At 45.5% G+C, this 25,036-nt stretch overlaps 1 protein-coding gene across 1 annotated transcript in view; it reads left to right on the forward strand.

Moving 5' to 3' along the window:
- Window positions 1–365: 365 nt before the first annotated feature.
- The window catches only part of GRAMD1B (GRAM domain containing 1B), a 35,790-nt gene continuing 11,119 nt past the window's right edge, over window positions 366–25,036 (forward strand). The window contains exons 1-12 of the mRNA XM_066606604.1: window positions 366–719; window positions 8,543–8,627; window positions 10,507–10,610; window positions 16,242–16,337; window positions 16,420–16,500; window positions 16,578–16,693; window positions 18,250–18,403; window positions 20,231–20,408; window positions 21,428–21,571; window positions 21,843–21,961; window positions 22,073–22,215; window positions 22,306–22,409. Coding sequence (XP_066462701.1) covers window positions 510–719; window positions 8,543–8,627; window positions 10,507–10,610; window positions 16,242–16,337; window positions 16,420–16,500; window positions 16,578–16,693; window positions 18,250–18,403; window positions 20,231–20,408; window positions 21,428–21,571; window positions 21,843–21,961; window positions 22,073–22,215; window positions 22,306–22,409 — 1,534 coding nt within the window. The 5' untranslated portion in view covers window positions 366–509. The remainder of the gene's footprint in view (window positions 720–8,542; window positions 8,628–10,506; window positions 10,611–16,241; window positions 16,338–16,419; window positions 16,501–16,577; window positions 16,694–18,249; window positions 18,404–20,230; window positions 20,409–21,427; window positions 21,572–21,842; window positions 21,962–22,072; window positions 22,216–22,305; window positions 22,410–25,036) is intronic.

The following is a 25,036-nucleotide window of genomic DNA, read 5'->3' on the forward strand; positions in this document are numbered from 1 at the left end:
TTTCGGTTTTCTCAGGACATTGCAGCTAGATATTGATTTTGACTGGAACCTGGGAATGACTAATGTCAGGTCCACTTGTTCCAGGTTTCGGTCATTGGGTGAGGTGGTGGTAGCGGTCAATGACCCTTCCTGCATTGACTCTTGGTGAGCCTGGGTGTTGCGCTGCAGTGACTCCTCGCTGGGGATTCTGCTAGGGTTGCCTGTGTTTGTCTCACATGCTTCTTGGCTCTTCCTGCTGTTTTTCTCTGGGCTCACATCTGCTGGGGGCTGTACTGACACAAGCAGGGTTACTGTAGGGCACCGACCCACGTGGTGCTGCTGGAGGAGGGAGTGCCTGGGAGTTGTGTGTGGAAGGGACAGCTCTAGTGTGAGCAGGACACTCTACAGACCACACTAGCAACTCTTCTCTCTAATGGATAGTCCTTTAGTTTTTGGGAGAGTCAACTAGTAAAAGTTTGTGGACCGTCTATGAAGAATAAATCTCCAGGGAAGGGGAGTCAAGACTGAAGATGAAGGAAGAGGCAGGAGTGGAAACACTTGACATGATGCAGGATGAGGACTACACGGAGCAGCAGATGACGGATACAGATGACTGCCTGGCAGAGTGGCAGTCGGAGTCGGTGCAAGAAGACTACTTGATGTGGTATATAGACCAGTTGCAGTACTCTGCCCAGGGCCAAGATGTCCAGAGCTGCCCGGAATATGATGCCATTCCAGCTGTGAGTGCCGCATTTGATGTATGCAGGACTTTGTATATTTGTATCACATAAACATGTAGTAAAATCCACAAGGATACAATATACATTCATGCAAACACACCTGCAACATCCATAGTCTACAATGTATCTCCTTGCACACAGGGGGGATGCTCACATGGTGGACATCCTGCTGTCAGTTACACCTTGCAGAATTACTATATAGTTTGTTTTGCTCTCGTATCAACTAGACACTTGGAAAGCTACAATGTATCACAGCAGTGGGATATTTGGGGACATTTTCTGCTTCTACTATGTATCATGGCAGTAGTAATATGTGGGGATGTTTGTTGCTCCTACTATGTATCACAGCAGGGGGATATGTGGGGACATTTGTTGCTCCTACTATGTATCACAGCAGGGATATGTGGGGACATTTGTTGCTCCTACTATGTATCACAGCAGGATATGTGGGGACATTTGTTGCTCCTACTATGTATCACAGCAGTAGGGATATGTGGGGATGTTTGTTGCTCCTACTATGTATCACAGCAGGGTATGTGGGGACATTTGTTGCTCCTACTATGTATCACAGCAGTAGGGATATGTGGGGATGTTTGTTTCTCCTACTATGTATCACAGCAGGGATATGCGGGGACATTTGTTGCTCCTACTATGTATCACAGCAGGGTATGTGGGGACACTTATTGCTCCTACTATGTATCACAGCAGGGATATGTGGGGACTAGAGATGAGTGAGCGTACTCGGAAAAGCACTACTCGCTCGAGTAATTTGCTTTATCAGAGTATCGCTGTGCTCGTCCCTGAAGATTCGGGTGCCGCTGCGGCTGACAGGTGAGTCACAGCGGGGAGCAGGGGAGAGCGGGCGGGAGAAAGGGAGAGAAAGATCTCCCCTCCGTTCCTCCCCGCTCTCCCCTGCAGCTCCCTGCTCCGTGCCGGCACCCGAATCTTCAGGGACGAGCACAGCGATACTCGTATAAAGCAAATTACTCGAGCGAGTAGTGCTTTTCCGAGTACGCTTGCTCATCCCTAGTGGTGACATTTGTTGCTCCTACTATGTATCACAGCAGGGATATGTGGGGACATTTGTTGCTCCTACTATGTATCATAGTAGCACTCGAATGTCTTTTTTCCCTTCCTCCTGTGACTTCTACTACTTTTGGGGGCAGCCCGTTCTGCTGGCTGAGTGGATGGGATCCACCCGCTGCTTAAATTCCTGAGTTAGGGAAGAGAGTTTCTCGCTTTCCAGGAAAGATCGCTTCTATCACATGACCAACGTTATAATGCGACTAGTACACCACTGCTGCTCAGATGTGAACTGTAATAACCTCGCAGGCTCCGCTCAGTCTTGTAACACTGATGTAATGCTAGAGGGAACTAAGATGAGAGTTTTAGGGATTTTTCACACGGCACGGAGTAGGACGCACCGCTAGCTGCGGCAAATCCCTCTCCAAAAACTGCAGGTTGCTTATGGAACTTCATATGGAATTGAAAATACCTTAAAGCTGCGTTCACACATTGCAGAAATGCAGCGGAAGCGTTTGCTCTAAAAGTGAATAGCATTAATGCAAATCCTGTTCGTATGTAGAGGGGAAAACCGCTGCGGAGCCTCTGCTGTAAGGGTGCTGCTGGGCTCCTTCAGACCAGCGTATGTGCGAATGCGCTGTGCAACGTACCGTATTTGCGCTATGAACAAGGTTGAGTTTGTATGTGTACCTATGCCTAGTATTGCACTTTTCCCCCCATATTCATGGCCTTTTCATATGTGCGCACAGCACATCCACTCCTTGATTGACGGCAATGGATTCTAGTTTCTGTGTGTTGCGCATGCAAAATTTCCGTATGCAAATACGCCCGTGTGAAGAAGCCCTAACCCTTGCTGCGTTTCCACAATGCACACTGATGGCGGGCAATCACCCCAAAACAGTCTATCTGGGCATGGTTCTCCTATTCCCAATCATTGAGAAGACTTGTTATAAAGTCACTTTGTTTTGAAGGAATGCTGCCATCCAATAGATGGCGCTGTAGAGTTGTTTTTCCATTTGCATAAATTTCCCAGAGGAACTGTGGGTTTGGCTGTGTCCTGCGCCATAATTTCATCCCTATCTAGACATTTTTGGCAAACTGCATGTTCCCTCTGGCTGTCCACTTGCTGCTTCACATGGACCTTATTTAAGTGGGTGCTTAGCCTATAATTATGGGCAGGATGGCATGCCAACCAAAGTCACAGGAGGAGCGGCCACAATGGTACTAAACCACCAGGCTAGGTCCCCGAGGTCTCCAGTGACACGGTGCTGCAGCAGCAAAGGTCGCCACATATCCCTGCTAAAATCATCTCCACTCTTAGTAGGAACCAGCCATTGCTTGTATGATGAGCCCAATTCTTTTTTTTTTTTCTCACCCCATTGACTTAAATGGGCGAGTCTTGTCCGTAAAACCGATCAGAATAGTGCATGCAATGGTTTTTTTCCCATGCATTATTGAATAGTATGGGTCCATACGCTTTCTACTTTTTTTTTTTTAACGGACTACTCCCAGATGAAAAATACGCTAGTTTGCCAGACGCCTAACATATATATTCCCCTAGAAGTAATTACATGGCGTCCGACGGAACTTTACACGTTTTTCTCTATGTGCAACTGGAGGCATACAAGGGTACATTAAGGCTCCATAGACTTAACAGTGGTATATTAAGGCATTGTACAACTCCTTAAAGGGATAGTGCCAAGATATAATGTTGTTCCCTATCTGCAGGATTGGGTCTAGGTTTATGATCCATGGGGGTCCAACCACTAGAATGGGGATATAGTTAGTCTCTAAGTGAATGCAGCAGAGGTTGTGCAGGCGCGATACCGCTCCATTCACTTTAGTGACGGCACCAGAGATTGCCTAAGTACTTGAACTCGTCCATCTCCGTTACTGTCATTGAAGTGGATTTAGCAGTGACATGCCTGTGAGATCTCCGTTCCATTAACTTCGGCATCTAAACCTCTGTTCCCGGGGTTCCACTGATAATATAGCTTTCCCCTTACCTGTGAATAGGTGATCACTTTATAAATTGGCACTACCCCTTTAAGGCCACGGCGTATGCCGTGGTATTAGCGCAACTTCTCTGTTTATTTATAATGCCAACAAATAAAGGCGTTTCGAGGCAATAAAAGCCTCTTGTTCAGTAACGCTGGGGAAACACGTCTGATATAAGGAGAGCCAAGGAAGAGGCATTTATTGCCTCGAAATGCACTTATTTCCTGGCACTATAAACATATACATTGAGCCAATACCACTGCAAAATTGCATGTTTTTTTTAATCAATTTGCGTCTTACTCTCCATTTTTTTTTTTTTTCCCCATGGTTTCATTGCTAATATGTCTACCCTTGTGGGATTGACATTTCCTGGGTTGGCTATACCTGCCACTTCTCAATAAGCTAGTTTCATTCCACAAAAGGGGATCAGTTCCATGCTGAACCTTTTTTATTAATACGTACAGGGGGTGGACAAAAATATGGAAACGCTGTATGAAATGCATGCCTTAAATTCCATGGGATTACAAATCCTATTTCAATAAAACGGCTAGAGACTGATTTTAAGTGGAGGTAATATGAGACATCTGACCGAGCAACAAGGTTCCATTGGTCAGGGGTTTGAGCCACTTAGCTGCTGTTACCATCTGGCAACCAAAACCGCCCAGAGCAGGGCAAGAGGTGAAGTAAACACAAATTTGGCAGGAAAGCTCTTAGCCAAGCAGAGGTTAAAAGGGCAGCTCAGTGGTAATGATTAAATTGTCATGCATTTGGTATGGTGTTTCCATATTTTTGTCCACCCTCTGTACATTCTACTGGGGTTGCTCCACTCCTTCCTTTCATCCATTGCTATCTGAAATGCGGTGGAGGGGCCCGTATAGGGCATAAACATGATCCTGGCTGTTGTGTTCAGGATAGATTGGAGTGGGGGGGGGGGGGTTAATAAGGGAAAGTCCAATTAATAGTGAGTTACAGTAGTCAAGATGTGAATGGGTTCGAACGGCTATAAGAGTTTTCAGGTTGTGTATAAAAAAAAAAAAAAGCTAGAAACTAGGACTGAATCTTGAGGAACCACAAAAGCAAGTATAAGATGCCTCTGTTCTGCATTCTTTACAAAGTTTTAGGGAAATTCACATATCACCCTGAGTAGCTTTACCTATGGAATGTGTAGGGGAACGGAGGATAATATAGAATAACCATGCAGTGCTAGGCAGCGTAATATGTAAGATAACACTACTTCTGGAAGTCAGACAGGGACTTTAAAATAAGCTCCCAAGACTCCCTGACCTATGAAGTCTGTCTGAGTCTCCACCATCTGCAGGAAACTCCTGGAAGTGAGTCCCTTACAGAGGATGAATATAGATATTAGAGGTTGTGAGAAGAATGCAGAGACTCCACTTCCTTGCAGTCTGGTCTATGTATATGCTGCAGGGCTCACACTGGCGGCACACTGTGACTCATATGCATGTGCTGCTACACTTACAGCGGGTGGGATCCCTGTGCAGAACATCATAGTATACTCAGCATACTTGCACCATCAGGCTGACTATCGCGGGGCGGGGGGGGGGGGGGGGGGCGGCATCGTAAGAGATTGCTTCCAAATGATGAGTCGGGCAGGTGGTCTCCCTGCAGTTCCTGAGCCTCCAATGCTAAAAACAACCACATAGATTGGTCAGAAGAGTTGGTGGTGGAGGAAATACTAGATGAAAAGTTCTTATGACTTACGTTGTGTTTTACTGAACTTTTTATGGTCCTTTCTGACATGTCATTTTTCTTTAAACTCCCTCTAAATTGGTTCCCTCGGACTTAAATATTTCATTTATCAATTTTTCCCAGCTTCCCCATCACCACCTCCTCGGGGCCTTCTGCACATTTGTTTAAAATGTCAACCAGGAAGACAACATGCCACAAGTATTGCAAAACCAACCCCTCTGCCAACAATGATCATTCATAGTTGCACAAAAAAGACAGCTATCCGGCTCTACTTGCCCCAAAAAATGAATACAAGTATGAAGAAAAAAAGGCAGTGTGAGAAAATGCAAATCAGCGCTCAATGAATTCCTATCAATGCATGTGCTTTATGTATCAAGACGAACACTGATGAGATTAATAGCCATCAAAAAACATCCAATTGGTACATTATAGGGGTTGTACCAGAATTACAAGTTACCTCCTATCACAGATAGAGGAAAACTTACTGGTTGGCGGGGGTCTCACTGTTGAGACCCCCGAGGATCTCAAGAATGGGGTTCCTATGTCCCCAGTCTTCCTTACTGAAGGGTTACTGCACTGCCATAGTGAGGAGACTGAATGGTGCATAGACTGAATGGTGCATTGGTTGCACTAGCACTCGGTTCAGTTCCAGTGGGACTGCCAAGATAGCCAAGCGGCACCTGCTCGGGTATTTCTGTCAGCCCCATTGAAATTAATGGAGCGTTGATCATGCATGCTCGTGCAGCGCTCCATTGATGGTGACGTCACTATAGGGGGAGAAGCGACCACCACCGTTCGGGACAAGGGAATACCATTTTAGAGCTTGAATGGGAGTCTCAGCGGTGAGACCCCCACAAATTAACAAGTTATCCCCTAATCTGTAGGTAAGGGATAACTTGAAATTCTGGTACAACCACTTTGAATAAAAACCCATAATAGTCCAAATACCCTGTTATGTTCAAAATGATAGAGTGGTTTAGAGAAGAGGGTTAGTCAGTGACCCACATGTATCCTCATTGGCTTCCTCAGGGGTCTTGTGTATATTCTGCCCACACAGGCCTCAATATCTCTCACGGATTCATGGTGGGGTACAACATCTAAGAGATCTTGTGACCAAACCTCTGACCCTACATCCAATTACAGGCCATAAGTCTCACACTCTTCACACCAGTGTTTATCCTTCATTCAAGTTCTGTCTGTCTTAAAGCAAAATTAAACGGTTCCATCTTTACCATCATTGATTTCAATGGGGCTTTTAAAAAAAATGGAAAGCAAACAAAAAGCTTGTTCTTCGTTTGCTTCCATTCTGTTAGCCAAGGATGGGCTGCACTATTTGTTCTGTTTAAGCATGTGCTATCGGGTAATCTGTTTTTGCACATGTGCTCTGAGCAAGGAAAAGCATTCATTGAAAGTGGTTCCTGTGGATCTAAAGAACTTGTCAAATGAAAGGGGTCAGGGGAGGATGTCAAGAATCATTCATGAACAGGTGCTGCATAGTCAAGCAAATTGTAGCTATATAGAAAATATGAACTCCAACTCATGTATCAGATGCACGACTTGTCTTTCCTTAGCATGGATGGGCTATAACAGCAGGCAAAATGCCATTGCTGTCTAAGGGAAATGCAAAAGCAAGACTCCAGTGGGCAAAAAAGTGCAAAAGTAAGATCAGTGAGCTGTGTGGAAAAACACCGCCTGGTCAGATGAATCCAGATTTCTGCTGCTGGGAGGTCAGAATTTGGCGCAAGCAGCATGACTTGATGACCCCTTCCTGTTAGGTGAGGCTGGTGCAGGAAAAGTAATGCTGTGCGCAGCGGCATAGATAGAAGAAAGGGGGTCCCATAGTAATAAGGAAAATGGCCCCTTATTTTAGAGCTTGGTTTTGGTACCCAGGACAGAAGAGTCTAGTATTTATTGTCCTGCCTACTCCCTTTCCTTACCTCCTAAGACAAAATTTCCTAGACCCCTTGTTTTCAAGCAATTCAGTTCCTCTGCAGAGAGGAGTCCTGCATTGGTTTCAGCCACCCAGCAGAAAAGGGGGTAGACTCAAATACCACTGGGCCCCTTCTTTGCATGGGCCCTATAGCAGCCATATGGTCTGCTTTAGGCGTGGGGAATGCTATCTTGGCACACCCTGGGTGCTCCGATACCTGCGGATGGATGCAACTGCTACAGTTCTGTTGGCCAACGCTCTACTAGATGGGCATCTCCAATCAAGTTGCCATTCTATGTAGAAAATTATAGAGGTGGTGGTTGTTAAATAGACTTAATGACCTTTGTAATGTGTGACTGACTACTACTGTTATCTGGTATCAGGCATGAAAGGAGCAATTGCCAACACAAACCATATGTGCTCCAGTTTCCGTGCTCTCCTGGATATGTGTTTAGCCGAATATGTAATTTGTGGTCTTCTCATTGAAAGGCTCTGCCAAATTGCTGTCTTAGAGTTTGCACATCAAGCATGTAGACGGCACACGGACGATAGTCATCCTTTTCCCCGTGTTTTTGTGAAGCCCACAATGCCTATCCAAAAAAAAAAGACGCCTCGGCACTTAGTAAACTGCCTATAGGTCATGTCATGTAGACCGCTCGGGGGGGATCAGCCTTGGCCAGACAGATTGTTTGCAGCTAGAAACACAAGTATTAAAGAGGACAAACAAAACTGGAGTGATTGCGCAATTTTGGGTTAGTTCCCATATAGGGTAGCACATCCCCTTTATTGTGGAAGCAGCTGATCATGTGTCCATAACTGGATGCTTCCTGTTAGCTTTGCGTGCAAAGCTTCCCCATCGTTGCATCGACTATATTTACTGCACCTCTACATGATCACGCAGCCTTAATGTGATGTTGATGCAACCCAGGGGACATCCTTTAATGCATCACTTCCAGTTACTTGCATTGTGACAATACTGTGGAGGTGACTTCTTGGCACAGGTCCCTGGATCTATCAGACTGGCTCTCACTCAGTGTCCTATACGTCTGTCTGCTGTTGCTTGTGTTCCCACTTCCGTAGAGCCTGTGGTCATGCCGGTCTTTTGTGTGGATCTGGTTTTGGAGACGTTTTGTATCTAACTGTTCAAAGTTTGTTTTTCCAGGTATTGAGTCCAACGTATAAACAGAGAAATGAGGATTTTCGGAAACTCTTTAAACAGCTGCCAGACTCTGAGCGTCTCATTGTAGGTAAGGGAACTGTCACGCACAAACCGGAACCTCACTGTTACATTTCACTTGAGAGCAAACTGAACCCAAGCCAGAAATGACAGATGGATCGGGGTCGGCGATAACTTTTTTTTCAGCAACAAGTTCTCTTAAGCCACTAAAAAGCTATTGGTCTATTGTCTGAACTCAGCAAAACCCAATGTAAAGTAATTAAAAGTGTAAACTAACCGTGCCGCAGAGAGTATCGGAATGCTTTAGAAGTAATGTTAAACTTTGCTGTAACTGTACGCCAAAACTATGAAAAGCTACATTGTTTCCATTATCCAATATGATGGACAACTTGTGTTCTGAGAAGGCAAAGCCAGCATGATCTAATGGCTTCTATACATCGCTCTCATGCAGAACTTCATATATTTACCTTTTACTGGAGTGTTCACACGTTGGATTTGCCACAGATTCTTTGCAGTGGATTTTGATGTGGATCCACAGCAGACGTCACCCCTTCAGTAGAAATCTGCTGCAGGTCTACACCAAAATCTGCCACATAGGAGTGCACCTTATCCTGTACTGATCCTGAGTTACATCCTAGATTATACTACAGAGCTGCACTCACTATTCTGCTGGTGGAGTCACTGTGTACATACATTACTTATCCTGTACTGATCCTGAGTTCCGTCCTGTATAATACTTCAGAGCTGCACTCACTATTCTGCTGGTGGAGGCACGGTGTACATACATTACTTATCCTAAACTGATCCTGAGTTCCATCCTGTATTATACTCCACAGCTGCACTCACTATTCTGCTGGTGGAGTCACTGTGTACATACATTACTTATCCTGTACAAATCCTGAGTTACATCCTGTATTATACTCCAGAGCTGCACTCACTATTCTGCTGGTGGAGTCACTGTGTACATACATTACTTATCCTGTACAAATCCTGAGTTAAACCCTGTATTATACTCGTTCTCACTGCAGTGGTGAGGTTCAGTATTACAGGCAAAGTTCCCATTGAAATAAATAGACTGCAATACCATACCTGACCACCTCAGTGGGAATGGAGCTGTCTGCTTTCTGCAGATATCAGCTAATGTGCACTGGAGCAGTGTAGAGCAGATCAGTGGGGGATAAGGGACAACCCCTTAAAAATATAGAATATTTGTATCAGTAAAGGGGGACATAATACACTTTAAATTAATGTCTGTCCAACCAATTGATTTCAGTATTAAAGGCCAACAATCTTGTGTGTGTGGGGGGGGGGGGTGTCCTGGGAAAAAAGGATCAGGATGTTGGATTTTCACATACCTGATATTTTTGCTCTTGGTGAGGAACCTCAACCAGCAGAGGTGTCGTCAGCGGTTTATTCCCCACTCTAAACGAATGTATGGTCGGCGGAGCGTGCGTATGGCGGTTGCGAGGCGATCTGTCGCGTATGGCGGTTGCGAGGCGATCTGTCGCGTATGGCGGTTGCGAGGCGATCTGTCGCGTATGGCGGTTGCGAGGCGATCTGCCGCGTATGGCGGTTGCGAGGCGATCTGTCGCGTATGGCGGTTGCGAGGCGATCTGTCGCGTATGGCGGTTGCGAGGCGATCTGCCGCGTATGGCGGTTGCGAGGCGATCTGCCGCGTATGGCGGTTGCGAGGCGATCTGTCGCGTATGGCGGTTGCGAGGCGATCTGTCGCGTATGGCGGTTGCGAGGCGATCTGTCGCGTATGGCGGTTGCGAGGCGATCTGTCGCGTATGGCGGTTGCGAGGCGATCTGCCGCGTATTGGCGGTTGCGAGGCGATCTGTCGCGTATGGCGGTTGCGAGGCGATCTGTCGCGTATGGCGGTTGCGAGGCGATCTGCCGCGTATTCCCTCTTGTGCGCTCACCCTTTGTCATGTGTTTGTGCTTTCAGATTACTCGTGCGCTCTACAGAGGGACATCTTACTGCAGGGACGCCTCTACCTGTCCGAGAACTGGATCTGCTTCTACAGTAACATCTTCCGCTGGGAGACTCTGGTCAGTGCATCTCCTCACATCAAGGCTTGCATTGCCTGACGACCAGAAATGTTCATTTTCGAATTAAATGCACTCAGAAGTAATGCAATAAATAGTAAATTATCTCTTTAACCCCTTAAAGGGGTTGTCTCGCAGCAGCAAGTGGGGTTATACACTTCTGTATGGCCATATTAATGCACTTTGTAATATACATCGTGCATTAAATATGAGCCATACAGAAGTTATTCACTTACCTGCTCCGTTGCTGGCGTCCTCGTCTCCATGGCTCCGTCTAATTCTGATGTCGTCTTGCTTTTTTAGACGCGCTTGCGCTGTGCGGTATTCTGGCTGGTGAATGGGGCCACTCGTGCCGGAGAGCTGCTCCTCGTAGCTCCGCCCCGTCATGTGTGCCGATTCCAGCCAATCAGGAGGCTGGAATCGGCAATGGACCGCACAGAGCTCACGGTGCACCATGGGAGAAGACCCGCGGTGCATCGTGGGTGAAGATCCCGGCGGCCATCTTGGTGAAGGAAGAAGAAGGAAGGAAGACGTCGCAGAGCGGGGATTCGGGTAAGTAATAAATATTTTTTTTTTTACCACAACCTTTGGGGTTGTCCTGCGCCGAACGGGAGGCCTATGGAAAAAAAAAAAAAAACGTTTCGGCGCGAGACAACCCCTTTAAACACACAACCTATTTTGGCCGTAACAACGCAATGATTTTTTTGGTGATTTTTCATCTCCACTTATCAAAGTCCCTTATTTTTTTTTTATTCTTCCATGGACGGAGTTCTTGGACAGATAGTTTTTTGCATGACGATCTGTAGTTTTTATTGGTACCATGTTGGGGTACATATGGCTTTTTTGATTACTTTTATTCCTTTTTCTTTTGGGGGGGGGGAGGCAAATTGAACAATATAAGCAATTTTTTAGGTTTTTTCTTTTTTTTTTTTTAAAGTTTTTGACGTGCGGAATTGTGTGTTCGATTTATGTGCAGGATGTTATGATACGATGATACCATCTAGGTGGTCTTTAAACTTTTTTTTTTATACAAATGGAAAAGTGCACAAAAAGGGGAGGGGTTTATTGTTTTCTTTTTACAGATTTTATGTCCCTATAGGGGACTTGAATCACAAAAGCTCAGTTTGCTATAACAGTGCATTGCAGTACTTCTGTGGTATCCCACACAATAGTGGTCACAAGCCATGAAAAGCCCAAACAGCAGTGTCTGGCGTCCGTCTGCCATTTCCACCCATTGCGGAGTGCTGAAAATATCACAGGGGCATCTGTGAATCTTTATATGCCGCAGTGTACATTGATCACGGCATGTAAGGGGTTTGAGAGTGGAGACAGGCGCTCTCATCGAACCCCACTATCAGTCACAGATGGCTCCTGTTGCTGGATGTTGCAGGCTCAGTTCTGAGCCCGTGCCATCCACAGAATTTAGGTTTATGCCCTCTTGTGTTAAGTACCCCCCAGCCGGGAGCGTAAACTTACATCCTGTGGCATTAAGAAGGGGTTTAAGGGTTTTGCTACTTTTTTCTATCGATGACCTATCCTCAGGATAGGCCATCCATGTAGCAGATTGGCGCGGATCCGCTGCTCAGGATAGGAATGGGTTATCAATAGTAAAAAGTGGCAAAACCTCTTTGAGGTAACAGTATCTCTCGGAGCAAACCTGGACTCCTTGCTGTACAGTGTATACAGGATGTCCTATTTAATGTCGTGACAGGGCAGATAGTCAGTAGGCTTCACCACATTGCTCATAGGGACTGATGGGAAACTGCGTGTGCAAAGCAATGTGAAAACTAATGTACAACTAAAATACACTTGTTGACAGACCTGTTCGGACACATATGCAAAGTCATGCAATTTGATTTTATTCACATTTTCCAATACGGCGTTGGGCCGCCTTTGGCCTCAATGGCTGCAATAACCCTCCTAGGCTACTTTCCACCAAATTCCGATGGATGTGTGGAAAGATTTGCCTCCATTCCTCCAAGAGAGCTTGAGGTAGTGATGCAGCGGATGATGAGTGTGTTGAGCCTTCATGGATACAGCATTCTAGTTTATCCCAAAGATGCTCGATGGGATTGAGATCTGGACTGGCCAATGAAGTCTGCAGATGTTCTGCTCCTCAAACCAAGTGTCAACACTTGTATCACAAGGTGCACGGTCATGTCAGTAGAGACACGGAGCTGAACCAAAGTATTGCCACAGGGTAGGTGATGCCACATTGTCCGAAATACTTCTGTACCCATTGGTGTTTAGGGTGGTCTTCACTATAACCAATGGCTCTAGTCCTTCTCAGCAACCCCTCCACCCCGCCCATAACAGAACCTCCTCAAAACCTCACTGTTCTGATAATGCAGTCACGTAGAAACCGCTGTCCTGGTAACCGCCATACCCAAGTGCCGCCATCTGGTCAGAAGATGGTGTACTGTGATTCCAGTGTTCACAACACTTCCACTCATTTACAGTACAAGATCGACACTCCAAGCACCATTGCAGGGGCCGCTGCGCATTCACTGATGTGATGTTGGGGTTGTGTGCAGCCGCTCGTCCATGGTAACCCTTCACATGCAGTTCCCTATGGATGGTTCTGATGCCAATGGATGTTCCAGTGGCTTGTGAGACCTCCTGAACGAGGGTAGACTATGTGCGTGATGTCTTCACAGCTGGGTCAAGGCTTCGTTGCCCACATTCTGGCAGTCTACGAGGTCTCCAGGAACGTAGCTAACATGTCCAACAGTGGATCTGGAAGGTCAAGAAGCACTGATGTCCCGTACTGCTTAGTTGGTGACATCCCCCCACCAGACCCCATCGTCAGCTCTACAACTTGGGGCATCTGATGGTTTCTGTACTGGGATATGATGTGTGATGCTTTCCATTATACCTAATGCTCACACATCACCGGACAGCACAGGATTGTTGGGGGGACCAATACTTTTTTCAACATAGTGTATGTTTTTATTTGTAATTGCATGATTTAAGTGCAGGAAGAGCAAATGGTTTACACCAATAAGTTCTATGATGCAGGTAAAGATTGTTCTGCTTCAGAATCTGAGGCACTTTGTATTTTGAAAGCACCGGCGTGTCTTGCTGATGTCCGAACGTTGGCTGCAGGATTTTGCTAGAAGAAAGACAAAACTGCGGCCTCTCCAATTGCATAGCATGTTGTTGCCATAATCGTCTTGGGAGGTTTCTGATACCATATGGAACAACTTGTTCTGTCTGGTTGACCCTTCAGGTTAATTGATAAACATCTGTGATATTCTTGGACACTTGGGTACTTTTCTCCAAACACTTAGACTCTTCTGGCATTTCATCGACATTCGCCATTAGGAGATTGCATAACTCTGCTTCTATGCACGGTATTGTTTACTGCTTGTCACAGCACCAACCATTCCACCAGACAGCAGAGCATCTACCTCGAAGAGGGCGATCCCACCAGAATATGTCAGTAGAGCAGACACTGACTGATGACCAAGACTGGTGAAGCAAAGTGAGCCGATAGAATTACAGGGGACAATGAAAGGCACAAACTAATAGCAAGAACCAGGTGCATACTAAGACTATAAGGTTGTACTCACACAGGTGATTTTTCTGCTCGAGTTCTGTCCGATTCCTAAATGGGCCGAGCTCACACAGGAAAAGAACCCATTTATTTTAATGGGTTCATTCACGTGTTTTATTTTTCTCTCAGCCTGATAGTCTGGGTTGGAAAAATCACTGTATGCCCTATTTTTGGCTGATTCTTGTTCATGAATCACCCGGAGGGCACTCATTGACTTGTATGGGAGAGTGTTCTAGACATGCTGTGTGATCTGCAGGGGTCATTTTGCAGGGAGGGGAAGTACATAGTAACAGCTTATACCTATTGTGAATGGTGGATCCTGTGCGTGTGTGCGTGTACATACATACATACATACATACATACATACATACAATGTGTTACCTCTCAGTGTAATCCAGCCTGTGATATTAGTGAGATGACTGCTGCAATAAGGAACCCATTCCCGTCCTTTTTTTTTTTTTTTTAGCATAAATCTCTACTAATTTTAAAAATAAAGAAGTATACATTTTTTAAAGCGTTTTACTCCTAATAAGACTAAAAGATGGGGAAAAAAGGGCCGTAAAGCAGCACATGGGAGGTTTAGCCACCACCACCTTAAGGAGCAAAACACCCCTATCCTTAAAGGGTTAAATAGGCACCAGAGGAACTTGATTGGCTTCCAGGCGGGGCAGGAAACAAGCCCATCATCCAACAGTGCTTTAAACTTCTTGAGTTTGACAGCTGGAGGGCATCAGCTACGCGGTGAAGCTGGCCTCACTATTTGTGCTGTCACAACAGTAACCGGGACGCTCGGCGTAGGTCATCTGATACAGCAGAAGTCATGTAAAAAGTTCAGCCTGACAGGAAACAAAAAAACGTTTGTGCTGAGATAATTCAGCCGCTTAACAGCCGTACTAGTCTGCTTCTTCCAGAAGAGAATTCTTAAAGGGAACCTTCTGGAGTTTTATGCTGCCCGTACTGGAGACCGCGTAAGACCCCGACAGGCACGCACTGTGCAGACATCGATATCTTACTATGAGACGCTGCCGCGTATCAGAGAGAACTTATTTTTGAAAGCAGCTGGGAGTGGAACAGAGTCCGGGGGGCAGCTCCTTGCCCAAACCAGTAGACTGACAGATCTCTGCCTACTTGTGTGTAGAAAGAGGTCTATTAATCTGGCTGTTCGGGGCAGGGAGAAGCCATCGGGAAGCAGCCCTTGTGACTCATAGAATGGTAGAATTGGAAGGGACCTCCAGGGTCATTGGGTCCAACCCCCTGCTCAGTGCAGGATTCACTAACTCATCCCAAACAGTTGTCTGTCCAACCTTTGAAGACTTCCATTGAAGGAGAACTCACCAACTCCCGTGGCAACCTGTTCCACTCATTGAGCACCCTTACTGTCCCCATCTTGTAGTTCTAGCACCATGTTATTAAAGGGCCAACACACGCCTCACAAAGTCCTCCCCCTATTGAATACGCCTGAGTATTTTGGTCAGTTGGTCTTACTTTATTCTTCACATTGATTATCCTTGACTATGTTCCCATCTCCACTCCTGATATACTGATTGTATAGCTTGTTATACTTGACTACGCTTCTGTCTCCTGCCTGTCCGAACCTCTGGCCTACTGTACCGTGCTGAAGTATGCCGCCTGCCCCCACCCAAGCTGACTCTGCTCCTGTTCCCATGCTCAGACACTGCGCCTGGGTCTATTAGGAAGTATTCCCAGTTATGTTGCAGCTGGCACTACTGAGTAACAGCCTGGGGATCCCACAGCAGAGCCCACATCCCATTTGATGGGGTGAAGACCTGGATTCCTTCAGGGATGTCTCTGGATTTGGCCCCAAGTCTAACCAGTGATTGGCACAGCGGATCCACATCGGCTAATCCTGACAGTGTCTTAGTCTGTGGTTTAGACCCAATAAAGTTTCCAGACGTTACAGGCTGAACTGCAGATCCTCTTTCGCCTTTCATTACTCTGAACCCAAGGCCTTCAGGCTATGATTCCATACTGTAAATTAAGATTACCAATGCTGTCTGTGGTTTGTATCACAGTGCTCCTCCAGTCTACTTATTAACCAACATGTTTTCCTCCTTTAGTTGACGGTACGCTTAAAAGACATCTGCTCAATGACTAAGGAGAAGACTGCAAGACTCATTCCCAATGCAATCCAGCTTTGCACCGACAATGAAAAGGTGAGCTGCCGGAATTCCCCCTCACTACCGTTCCTGGATTGGAGACCTCCCCGATTATCCTAACAATCTGATCTGTTTTCAGCACTTTTTTACATCGTTTGGGGCTCGAGATCGAACCTACATGATGATGTTCCGTCTCTGGCAGAACGCTTTACTCGACAAGGTAACTATCTTGGTTTTCAGCTTATCGATTCTTCTTTCGTCTCCACCATGCTGATTTGCTTGCTCTTCGCCTTGCAGCCGTTGTGTCCGAAGGAACTGTGGCATTTTGTCCACCAATGTTATGGGAATGAGCTGGGCCTGACGAGTGATGATGAAGACTACGTTCCACCAGATGACGACTTTAACACCATGGGGTGAGTAGACGGAGTCTTCTGAATGGGTCCTGTTTCTGTTTGAGGGGAAAAGCTATTGTTTTACACTGTCATGCCAAAAGTCATGGGATAGCAGTGTGTAAATTGATTATGAAGTGGCAGTACCTAAAGTGAAGGCTTCAGAATGCCCATATCTGTATAAGTTGGGAGCTGTTATCTTGTGAGGTTGAACACTGACCAGCGTGCTCATGGCGAGTTATTGGAGTTCAAATAAGGTATGATAGCGGGTGCAAGACGGATGAGACGTTCCATTTCCAAACTTGTCCGGGCATTTAACATTCCTCCATCCTCAGTGTCATGTATGTACTGGTAATACATTATTGAAGGCATTACCACCCACAGTGGACAGCGTAGTGGCCGCCCACAGGTGCTTAATGATTGCCACTGGTAGCGTCTGGCTAGAATTGTCCATGTGAACAGACAAGCAACTCTGGCAGAAATCACATCCATATACAATCCAGGAGCCCCACATGTATATCCTGCAGGTCAGTGTAGCGTTCTTTAGCTTCCATGGGATATGGGAACAAAAGGCCCACCAGAGGCCTCTGTTAACACCACAACGCCAGACACAACATCGCACCTGGGCTTGTGAAGTTGCTAACTGGGCACTAGAGGAATGGCAACGTTGGCATGATCCAATACCAAATGTTTCAGGCTGATGGTAGGATTTGTGTGTGGCGTAGACCCCATAATTGTGTTCTTATGGCATGGGTTGGATCTACCAGCCAGTGCCTGCTATGCTTCACTTCTTGGTGACCATTTGCAACCCTTCATAGACTTCATGTACCGCCCCAATGATGGAAGAAATGATATGTTGGAGCCGCAAAGCAGGGTACCCGAATACCTCAATGCATACAGTTAAAAGAATTCCATCTTTATTGAAGCCACACAAGGGCCTGATGCCAATGTTTCGGCTGTTGCCGCAGCCTTTGTCAAGCCCTTGTGTGGCTTCAATGAAGATAGAGTTCTTTTAACTCTATGCATTGAGGTATTTGGGTACCCTGCTTTGCAGCTCCCACATATCATTTCTTGCTGGACTGTATAGGGGTCACGGAACCAGACTCCTTATGTGATAAGGTACGCACAAGTGCTGTTGTGTTTGCGTTATTTGGTTCCCACAATGATGGAATATTCCAGTAGGATAATGCGCCATGCCATCAGGCCAAAGCTGTCTAGAATTGCTTTGAGGAGCATTCTGGAGAGTTCCTACTAATGGTGTAGTCTGCACATTCTCCCGGCATGAGCCCAGTCGAGCATCTATGGGTAGTGGTGGAGAGGTCTATCGGCACCATATTGCTGGTGGCTTTGCTGTCAGACTGCTAAAGATTATTTTCCAGCTCCCTGTTGTTTGCAGATGTTTGGGCATAATACACAGATTTCCAAGGGGAGCAATTCCAATAATAGGGCATTGTTATTATATAGTTGTCTTATGCAGTTTACATGAAAAACCTCTATATATCACATGTCTTCAGATATAGTTGGCTTTACACACTTTTCAATTTTTTTTTCTGTAACTATGAATTTCCGTTTGTTCTCAGCTATTGTGAAGAAATCCCAGTGGAGGATGTAGAAGTAAATGACAATTCTTCTAAAAGCAGCGGGGACATTAAGCCAGAAACCAATTGCAACCTACAGGAACCATCTCTCACAAGCAGTAATGTGACATCCACCACCAGTAGTGACCCTCCCACGGTATGAGCCATATATATAATAAGAGTACCTCAACTGTCTGCATTGGCTAGAGCATTGAACTGGGGTAGAAGGTGCCTACGTTGTGAGTATCCAAGATGGTGGGTTGAACATACAGTATGCGTACTATATTTTTATTACCCATATACCGGGCTGGACAAAAATATGGAAAAACAGTATGAGATCCATACCTTAAATGATATGGGATTCTAAATCCTATTTCAATAAGACATGTAGAGACCGATTTTAAGTGGAGGTAATATGAGACAGATGCGGCTGGGCATAAGTGAACATCTGCTAGAGCAACAAGGTTTCATTGGTCAGGGGTTTTGAGCCACTCAGCTGCTGTTAGCAGCTGGCAACCCAAACCACCCAGAGCAGGGCAAGAGGTGAAGTAAACACAATTTTCGTGGTAAAGCTCTAAGCCAAGCATGGGTCAAAAAGGCATCTAATACTAATGATTAAAATCCCATGCATTTTGAACGGTGTTTCCAGGGGCGTAACAATAGGGCAGTGGTGGCGAACCTATGGCACGTGTGCCAGAGGCAGCACGCAGAGCTGTCCCTGCTGGCATGCGCCAGAGTTGGCCACTCACCACTTTAGTGAATACCAGCAGGGGCCGCGGCTCCCCTGCCGGCATTCACTCAGCTGCGCAGCTAGCGGCACTGATCCCGGCGCACCCTGTGACATCAGTGTGCAGCCAAGATCCTCCTTCCCCCTCCCGACGTCGGTATTCTTGTATTCTATCGCCACTGAAAGTTAGGGTTGGCGACAAAATACATGAGTTTGACATGTAGTCACGCCCTAAGCTTGTGATTGGCTGTGGGCGTGCGTAGCCTGAGGAGAGGAAGCGTTGGCAACGGAGGCATTGGCGGCATCACTAGAGGCTGGGGCGGCGGCAGCAGCAGCACATGCAGTGTCGGCGGGATGAGCTCAGGGAGCGGCTGCAGCAGGACCAGAGTCGCTGGCAACGGACGGTGTAGGGAGCGGTGGCGGCACCAGGACACTGAGTGGCCGGGGAAGCACCACACCCGATGGTATGCATTTAATTTTGCTTGGAATGCCACTGTTGTAGCGGGGGCCGCCGTGGGGTGCCACTGTTGTAGCGGGGGCCGCCGTGGGGAGAGGGTCACTAGTATACATTGGGGCTCAGAAGCTTCAACTTACGCCTCTGGGTGTTTCCATATTTTTGTCCACCCCCTGTATATTATATCTTGCATATATCAATTCTTTTGCAACCCACGTTCAATTATTACTGTTCCCCATTTTGCTCGCTCACTGATGTTGATAACCACCATCCAAATTGGTATGTTGGCATTTATTAGATCTGTTTTGGGCTGTATTCCCACACTGCTGTCAAAAGCATACAAAAAACACACTACAAAAACTAGTGTTTTTTTGTTTTTTTTGTAGCGATTTGCTGCAGTTTCTGATGTGGTTACGGTTTTACTGCATACAGTTTTCTTATTGTAGTTTGGGTTGCGGTTTTCAGCCCACACAATGTCCATACCGACCCTCCGGACCTGGAGAAACCTAGATGGCTGCAGCACTGCTCTGACTACCTGATGAACGCTGTATGTAGTATGCATTGGTAGTATAGGACACTGCATGCGGCTCTGGCTGGTCAGCACTGCTCGTGTGGGCAGCACTGGTTAATCAAAGCAGGTGTAGTGTCTTAAACTAATGATGGATACTAATGTACAAGGTGCATCAGGTAGTCAGAGAAGTGGTACAGCCATCTTTGTCTCTCCAGGATCGGAGGGTCGCTTAAATTCACCTTACATCCTCTGTGTCATGAGTTGTCATTGCCTAAACCTCTCTCTTTTGTAGTTTGATGGGGGCCTCCTGGATGACATTGACAGCTCGTTAGAGAGGGAGATGCTTATTGCAAACCTTGAGGAGCAGAAGGTTGAGCTTCTCCCGCCTGTCACCTCTCCATCCTTGGACTTTAATGATAACGAAGACTTGCCCACAGAGCTCAGCGACTCCTCTGAAACACATGATGAAGGTGAATTCTTTGCTTCTTTATTAAAGAATTAAGAGTGTGTGTGTGTGTGTGTGTGTGTGTGTGTGTGTGTGTGTGTGTGTGTGTGTATATATAATATATAATTTATTTTATTTATTTATTTTTTTCTTTAACCCATTCTGAATGAAGCTCTGTAAATATACAACACTTGGTTCTGGGCTTTAAACCCGCACCCTCGTAAATGTACAGAGCGGGTTTAAAGATCCTGCAATCTTGCAGGTTTAGGTTAAATTCTTGGCTGTCAGAAACAGACAGGGACCCAGAGGAGAAGGCAGGACCAGTTTATTACTGCTTCTGCCTGCTTTTATCCAGCCTACATAGTGAGTGCTAAGTAGTGAACAGAGGAAGCAGCAGCGGACCAAGCGATCCTCGGCATGTCCTAGCCTGGTGATGGCGACTTCTCGACACTTAACCCTTTCCAATCCACTGCCTGACATCTAAAGACATTCTAATTGAAGGCTGTACAGCTCCGATGTCAGAAGATGTCCGGCAGGGTATTCTTACTGTATATTACTGGCCGCTCTGTTGTCGGGGGCCTCTCCAGCATGTCACATACCGCAGTACTGGCTCTAGTCAGCAGATGGCGCCATTGTATAATGGCAGAAAGAGAAAGCCCCCTAGGAAACCCTGAATCCAAAATTGGATTGCAAAGGGTTAAAGCACATTGGTGGCTGCAGATTTCCAACATGTAATGCACATTGGTCGTGGCTGCTCAATGTGTAATGCATGTTGGTGGTGGTTGCTTCCCGACATGTAATGCACATTGGTCGCGGCTGCTTAACATGTAGTGCATGTTGGTAGTGACAGCTTCCCAACATGTAAGGCACATTTGTGGCGGTGACTTCCCCACTTGTCAGGCACAGAGTCAGTCGATTTGAGAAACATGTATAAGGAGGACATGTCCAACCAGTGTTTGGGATGGAGGCGGGAGACTTCATGGAGCTTTACGGTTAGGTTCATCTTAAATCTTGTAAGTCATTAAGAAAGAATTTCTCCTACAGGTGAAGTACAAGCGTTTTACGAGGACCTAAATGGCCGGCAGTATATCAATGAGGTTTTCAACTTCAGCGTGGACAAGCTTTTTAGTCTCCTGTTCACTGAATCTCAGTTTCAGAGGGATTTCATGGAGCAGAGGAGGTTTACAGGTGAGCTACTTATTGTGCGTTCTCAGACCGGTCTCTTTGAATATAGTCGTTTTTCTAAGGTCCCCTATATCAATGCTTCTCCATTCCAGCTCTCTCAACAGCTCATGTTTTCAGGATTTCCTTAAGTGTTGTACAAGACACTGGTCTACTTCTCTTAATATCTTCCGAACATGAGCTCTTAGAACTTGAGGACTGGAGTAGAGAAACCCCGGCGTGAAATTTATAAGAAACGAGTCATCTGATGTTTTTGAATTTTTCTTTATTGATACAGAAGTTATATTTCATCCGTGGAAGAAGGAAGAAAATGGAAACCAGACACGGGTTATCTTATACACCATTGCCCTAACGAATCCCCTGGCGCCGAAATCTGCCACTGTAACAGAAACGCAGGTGAGGGATTCTGCCTGACCTCCTGCATTGGATTGGACACGCATAGCCCAATATCTCCTCATATATGTGGCTTCTGTACCTGAAGTGATCTTCACTTTTTCTTCATCTTAGACACTGTACAAGGCCAGCCAGGAAAGTGAATGTTACGTGATTGATGCCGAAGTACTGACACACGATATACCTTATCATGATTACTTCTACACCATCAACCGATACACACTGACGCGAGTGGCTCGTAACAAGAGTCGGTTAAGGTACGGCCAAATCCTCCGTATCTCAGTGTAGATTATGGATACAAAGAACATTGTATCAACCGCCGGTTTGTTTGTATTTTTGGTCTATAGGATCTCAACAGAGCTCCGTTACCGAAAACAGCCGTGGGGGCTCGTCAAAACCTTTATTGAGAAGAACTTCTGGAGTGGCCTCGATGAATATTTTCACCATTTAGGTTGGTTTGGTTTTCTCTTCATCAACAAATCGCCTCGTCTGTAGAAAACTACGGTGTTCTTAATGAAAAATTAACCTTTAAGCCAACAATCCATCATTTCTTTCTCTTCTAATCTAGACTACATTAACCCATTAGAGACTGCAATACGCCTTTTTACTGACCTCACTAATGGGCTTTAAACTTGCACATATGTTCTTTTAAGGTGGTTGCTTGGCTGACGATTGACAGCCAGGAATGGAGAATCCTCAGTTAATGACAGTTTAACTCTTTGCATGTCACAATCAATAGCAACTCTATCATATAAGCAGATGATAGAGGGGAGGAGGCTCCTTCTGTCATCCATTGACACCCCGCAATGCAATTGCAAAGTATCAATGGGTTCCCATGGCAGCCGGACGACAAAGTCCTCCATGTCTGCCATGTAACTCTATTAGGCCACTGCGCAGTCTAATAGATTGCTGTGATAGGCTTAGTAGAAAGCAGTACATAAGTAATGCAGTGCACCATTACAGTAATCGAACAATCACATCTTTGAGTCTCTTTCAGGGACTAAAAAAAAGTGCAAAAAGAAATTCAATTAAGTTTAACTTAAAGAGAAGAAAATCCAGTTTATTAAAGAAAATATGCATTTTTTTTCCCCCACAAAAAAGTCTTAAATAGATAAAATTATCTTTTTTTTTTTTTTTTTTTAAAGCAACACATAATGAGTATTACTGCATTTGAAATGGCCCAAACAATGAAAATATTTTGTTATTCATCTCGAATGGTGAATGTCGTAAAATAGTTAAAAATTAGGAAAGTATTTCCAGAATTGTTGTTTTTCTCTTGTTTGCCTTCCAAAAATGAAACTAAAAACAGTCCAAAAGTCACATGTACCGCATACTGGTACCAATAAAAACTACAACTCTTCCCACCAAACCTCACATAGCTCAGTTACTGGAAAATACAAAAGGCTATGGGCCTTAGAATGTTGCGATGCAGATTTAATTGTTTTTCCTTAAAAACGTGTTGCACGATCCATGATGACATCGCTGAATTGAGAAGCCAAGAAAGTATAAGAAATACCTCTCCGGCCTCCAGGGAACTTGCCGTATGGGTGCCATAACTTAGTTTATGGTACTCATACCTGGTGACAGGTTCCCTTTAAAGATGGCCATACACACTAGATAAGCAACTATGGTTAGTACATTTAAAAGGGTAAATATAAGTGGATTGATGATTGAAATACCGCCAAACGATCGCGTCGTCCCCACACAGCCACACACACATTCTAGTCCATATTGCCGGTTGCAGTTGTTCAAAATGGCCGAACGTGTTGAATGACCCCGGTGGAGGGACAAGCGATCCCTCTGGGGATAGTCTATCTGAAATGAAGAATATTCGTGAAGGAAAGATCTTTTGGATGTAAATTTCTGAAGAGCGGGTTCATGCTCTTACGAATGATGACGTGGTGGTTTGGCCCATAGCTTGATGGGAAATATAAATTTGTACAGGCCAGGATTACATTTCCAAAATCCTCTGGATAAAAGACTTTGAAAAAATCAATTTCTGTGAGGCCAGCAGTCTGAAACTGGATTCCTGAGCTGCCAATGAAATCAGGAACCTCAGGCTGATAATTCAGGGGGGTTCACATGGATTTGCTAATCTTGGGTTGCCTTGTGTGGTTCCTCATCACATGAGAAGGAGGAAAAATAGAGGAATGTGGCGTCTTCCCTCTTTTGGTCATATCTGTGAAAACACAATGATGGCATATGTCTCCTCAGCTGAACACAGAGCCTTTAGGGGGATGTTTGGGGGGACGTTTTTACATGGGAGTGTATGTGTTTTCAGGTGCTTTAACACTTGTAAATCATATATTGGATGCAGAAAATAAGGAAAGAGCCAAAAAAAAATTTACTAGAAGAAAAAAATTAATATCAAACTGGCGCTAAACCCGTAATGCTATGAATTAGTGTACAAAAACTCTAGCGTAATAATGCACTAAATGGTTGAAAAAAAACTGGACCAAAAAGTGAGCATGGATGCGGATCATTGCTCGTCGGCTGCAAGACGTACACACAGAGTTGACCAAACAGTTGCTGTGATCATCAGTTCATGTGGGACAGCAATTCCTCAACAGCTCCCCACCGCCTAAAAAGGCACTCTTCATCAGGCAGGATTTAAATGATGCAAACTGACCGACCAGTCGCAGCAAGTTGCCAAAGCACAGGGGGCAGAGCTTTCCCCTCTAGCGATGAGCGAAGATGGCCCAAGACGATGGCGGCCTTCATTCTGTCACCACATCTTAACATATACATACAGGTTGCCTTAAGACTGGCTGCAACGTACAAGTGTCACCAAGGGGTTAATTTGTCATTACAAAGAAAAAGTTCAAAAAGCCAAACAACTTCTTCCCCTACTGTAGCATTTACCATTCAGTGCACCTTGGGATGATCCGGGCTCTCGGTGCAGTTTGGCAATAGGTACGTCCTGTCCCGTCATGAGGCCTCTGATGCTACGAGGTTGTCAGATTCTGACATAAAACGGCAAATGAAACCTTCGTGCCAATCCACGTCCGAGATCGGCTTCTGCCGGATTGCAGTTGCTGTTGAACATTAACCTTTTCTACTAACTATGTTTTTTTTAGT

Source organism: Eleutherodactylus coqui, chromosome 6 (genome assembly GCF_035609145.1).
Source record: "Eleutherodactylus coqui strain aEleCoq1 chromosome 6, aEleCoq1.hap1, whole genome shotgun sequence".
Taxonomy (NCBI): domain Eukaryota; kingdom Metazoa; phylum Chordata; class Amphibia; order Anura; family Eleutherodactylidae; genus Eleutherodactylus; species Eleutherodactylus coqui.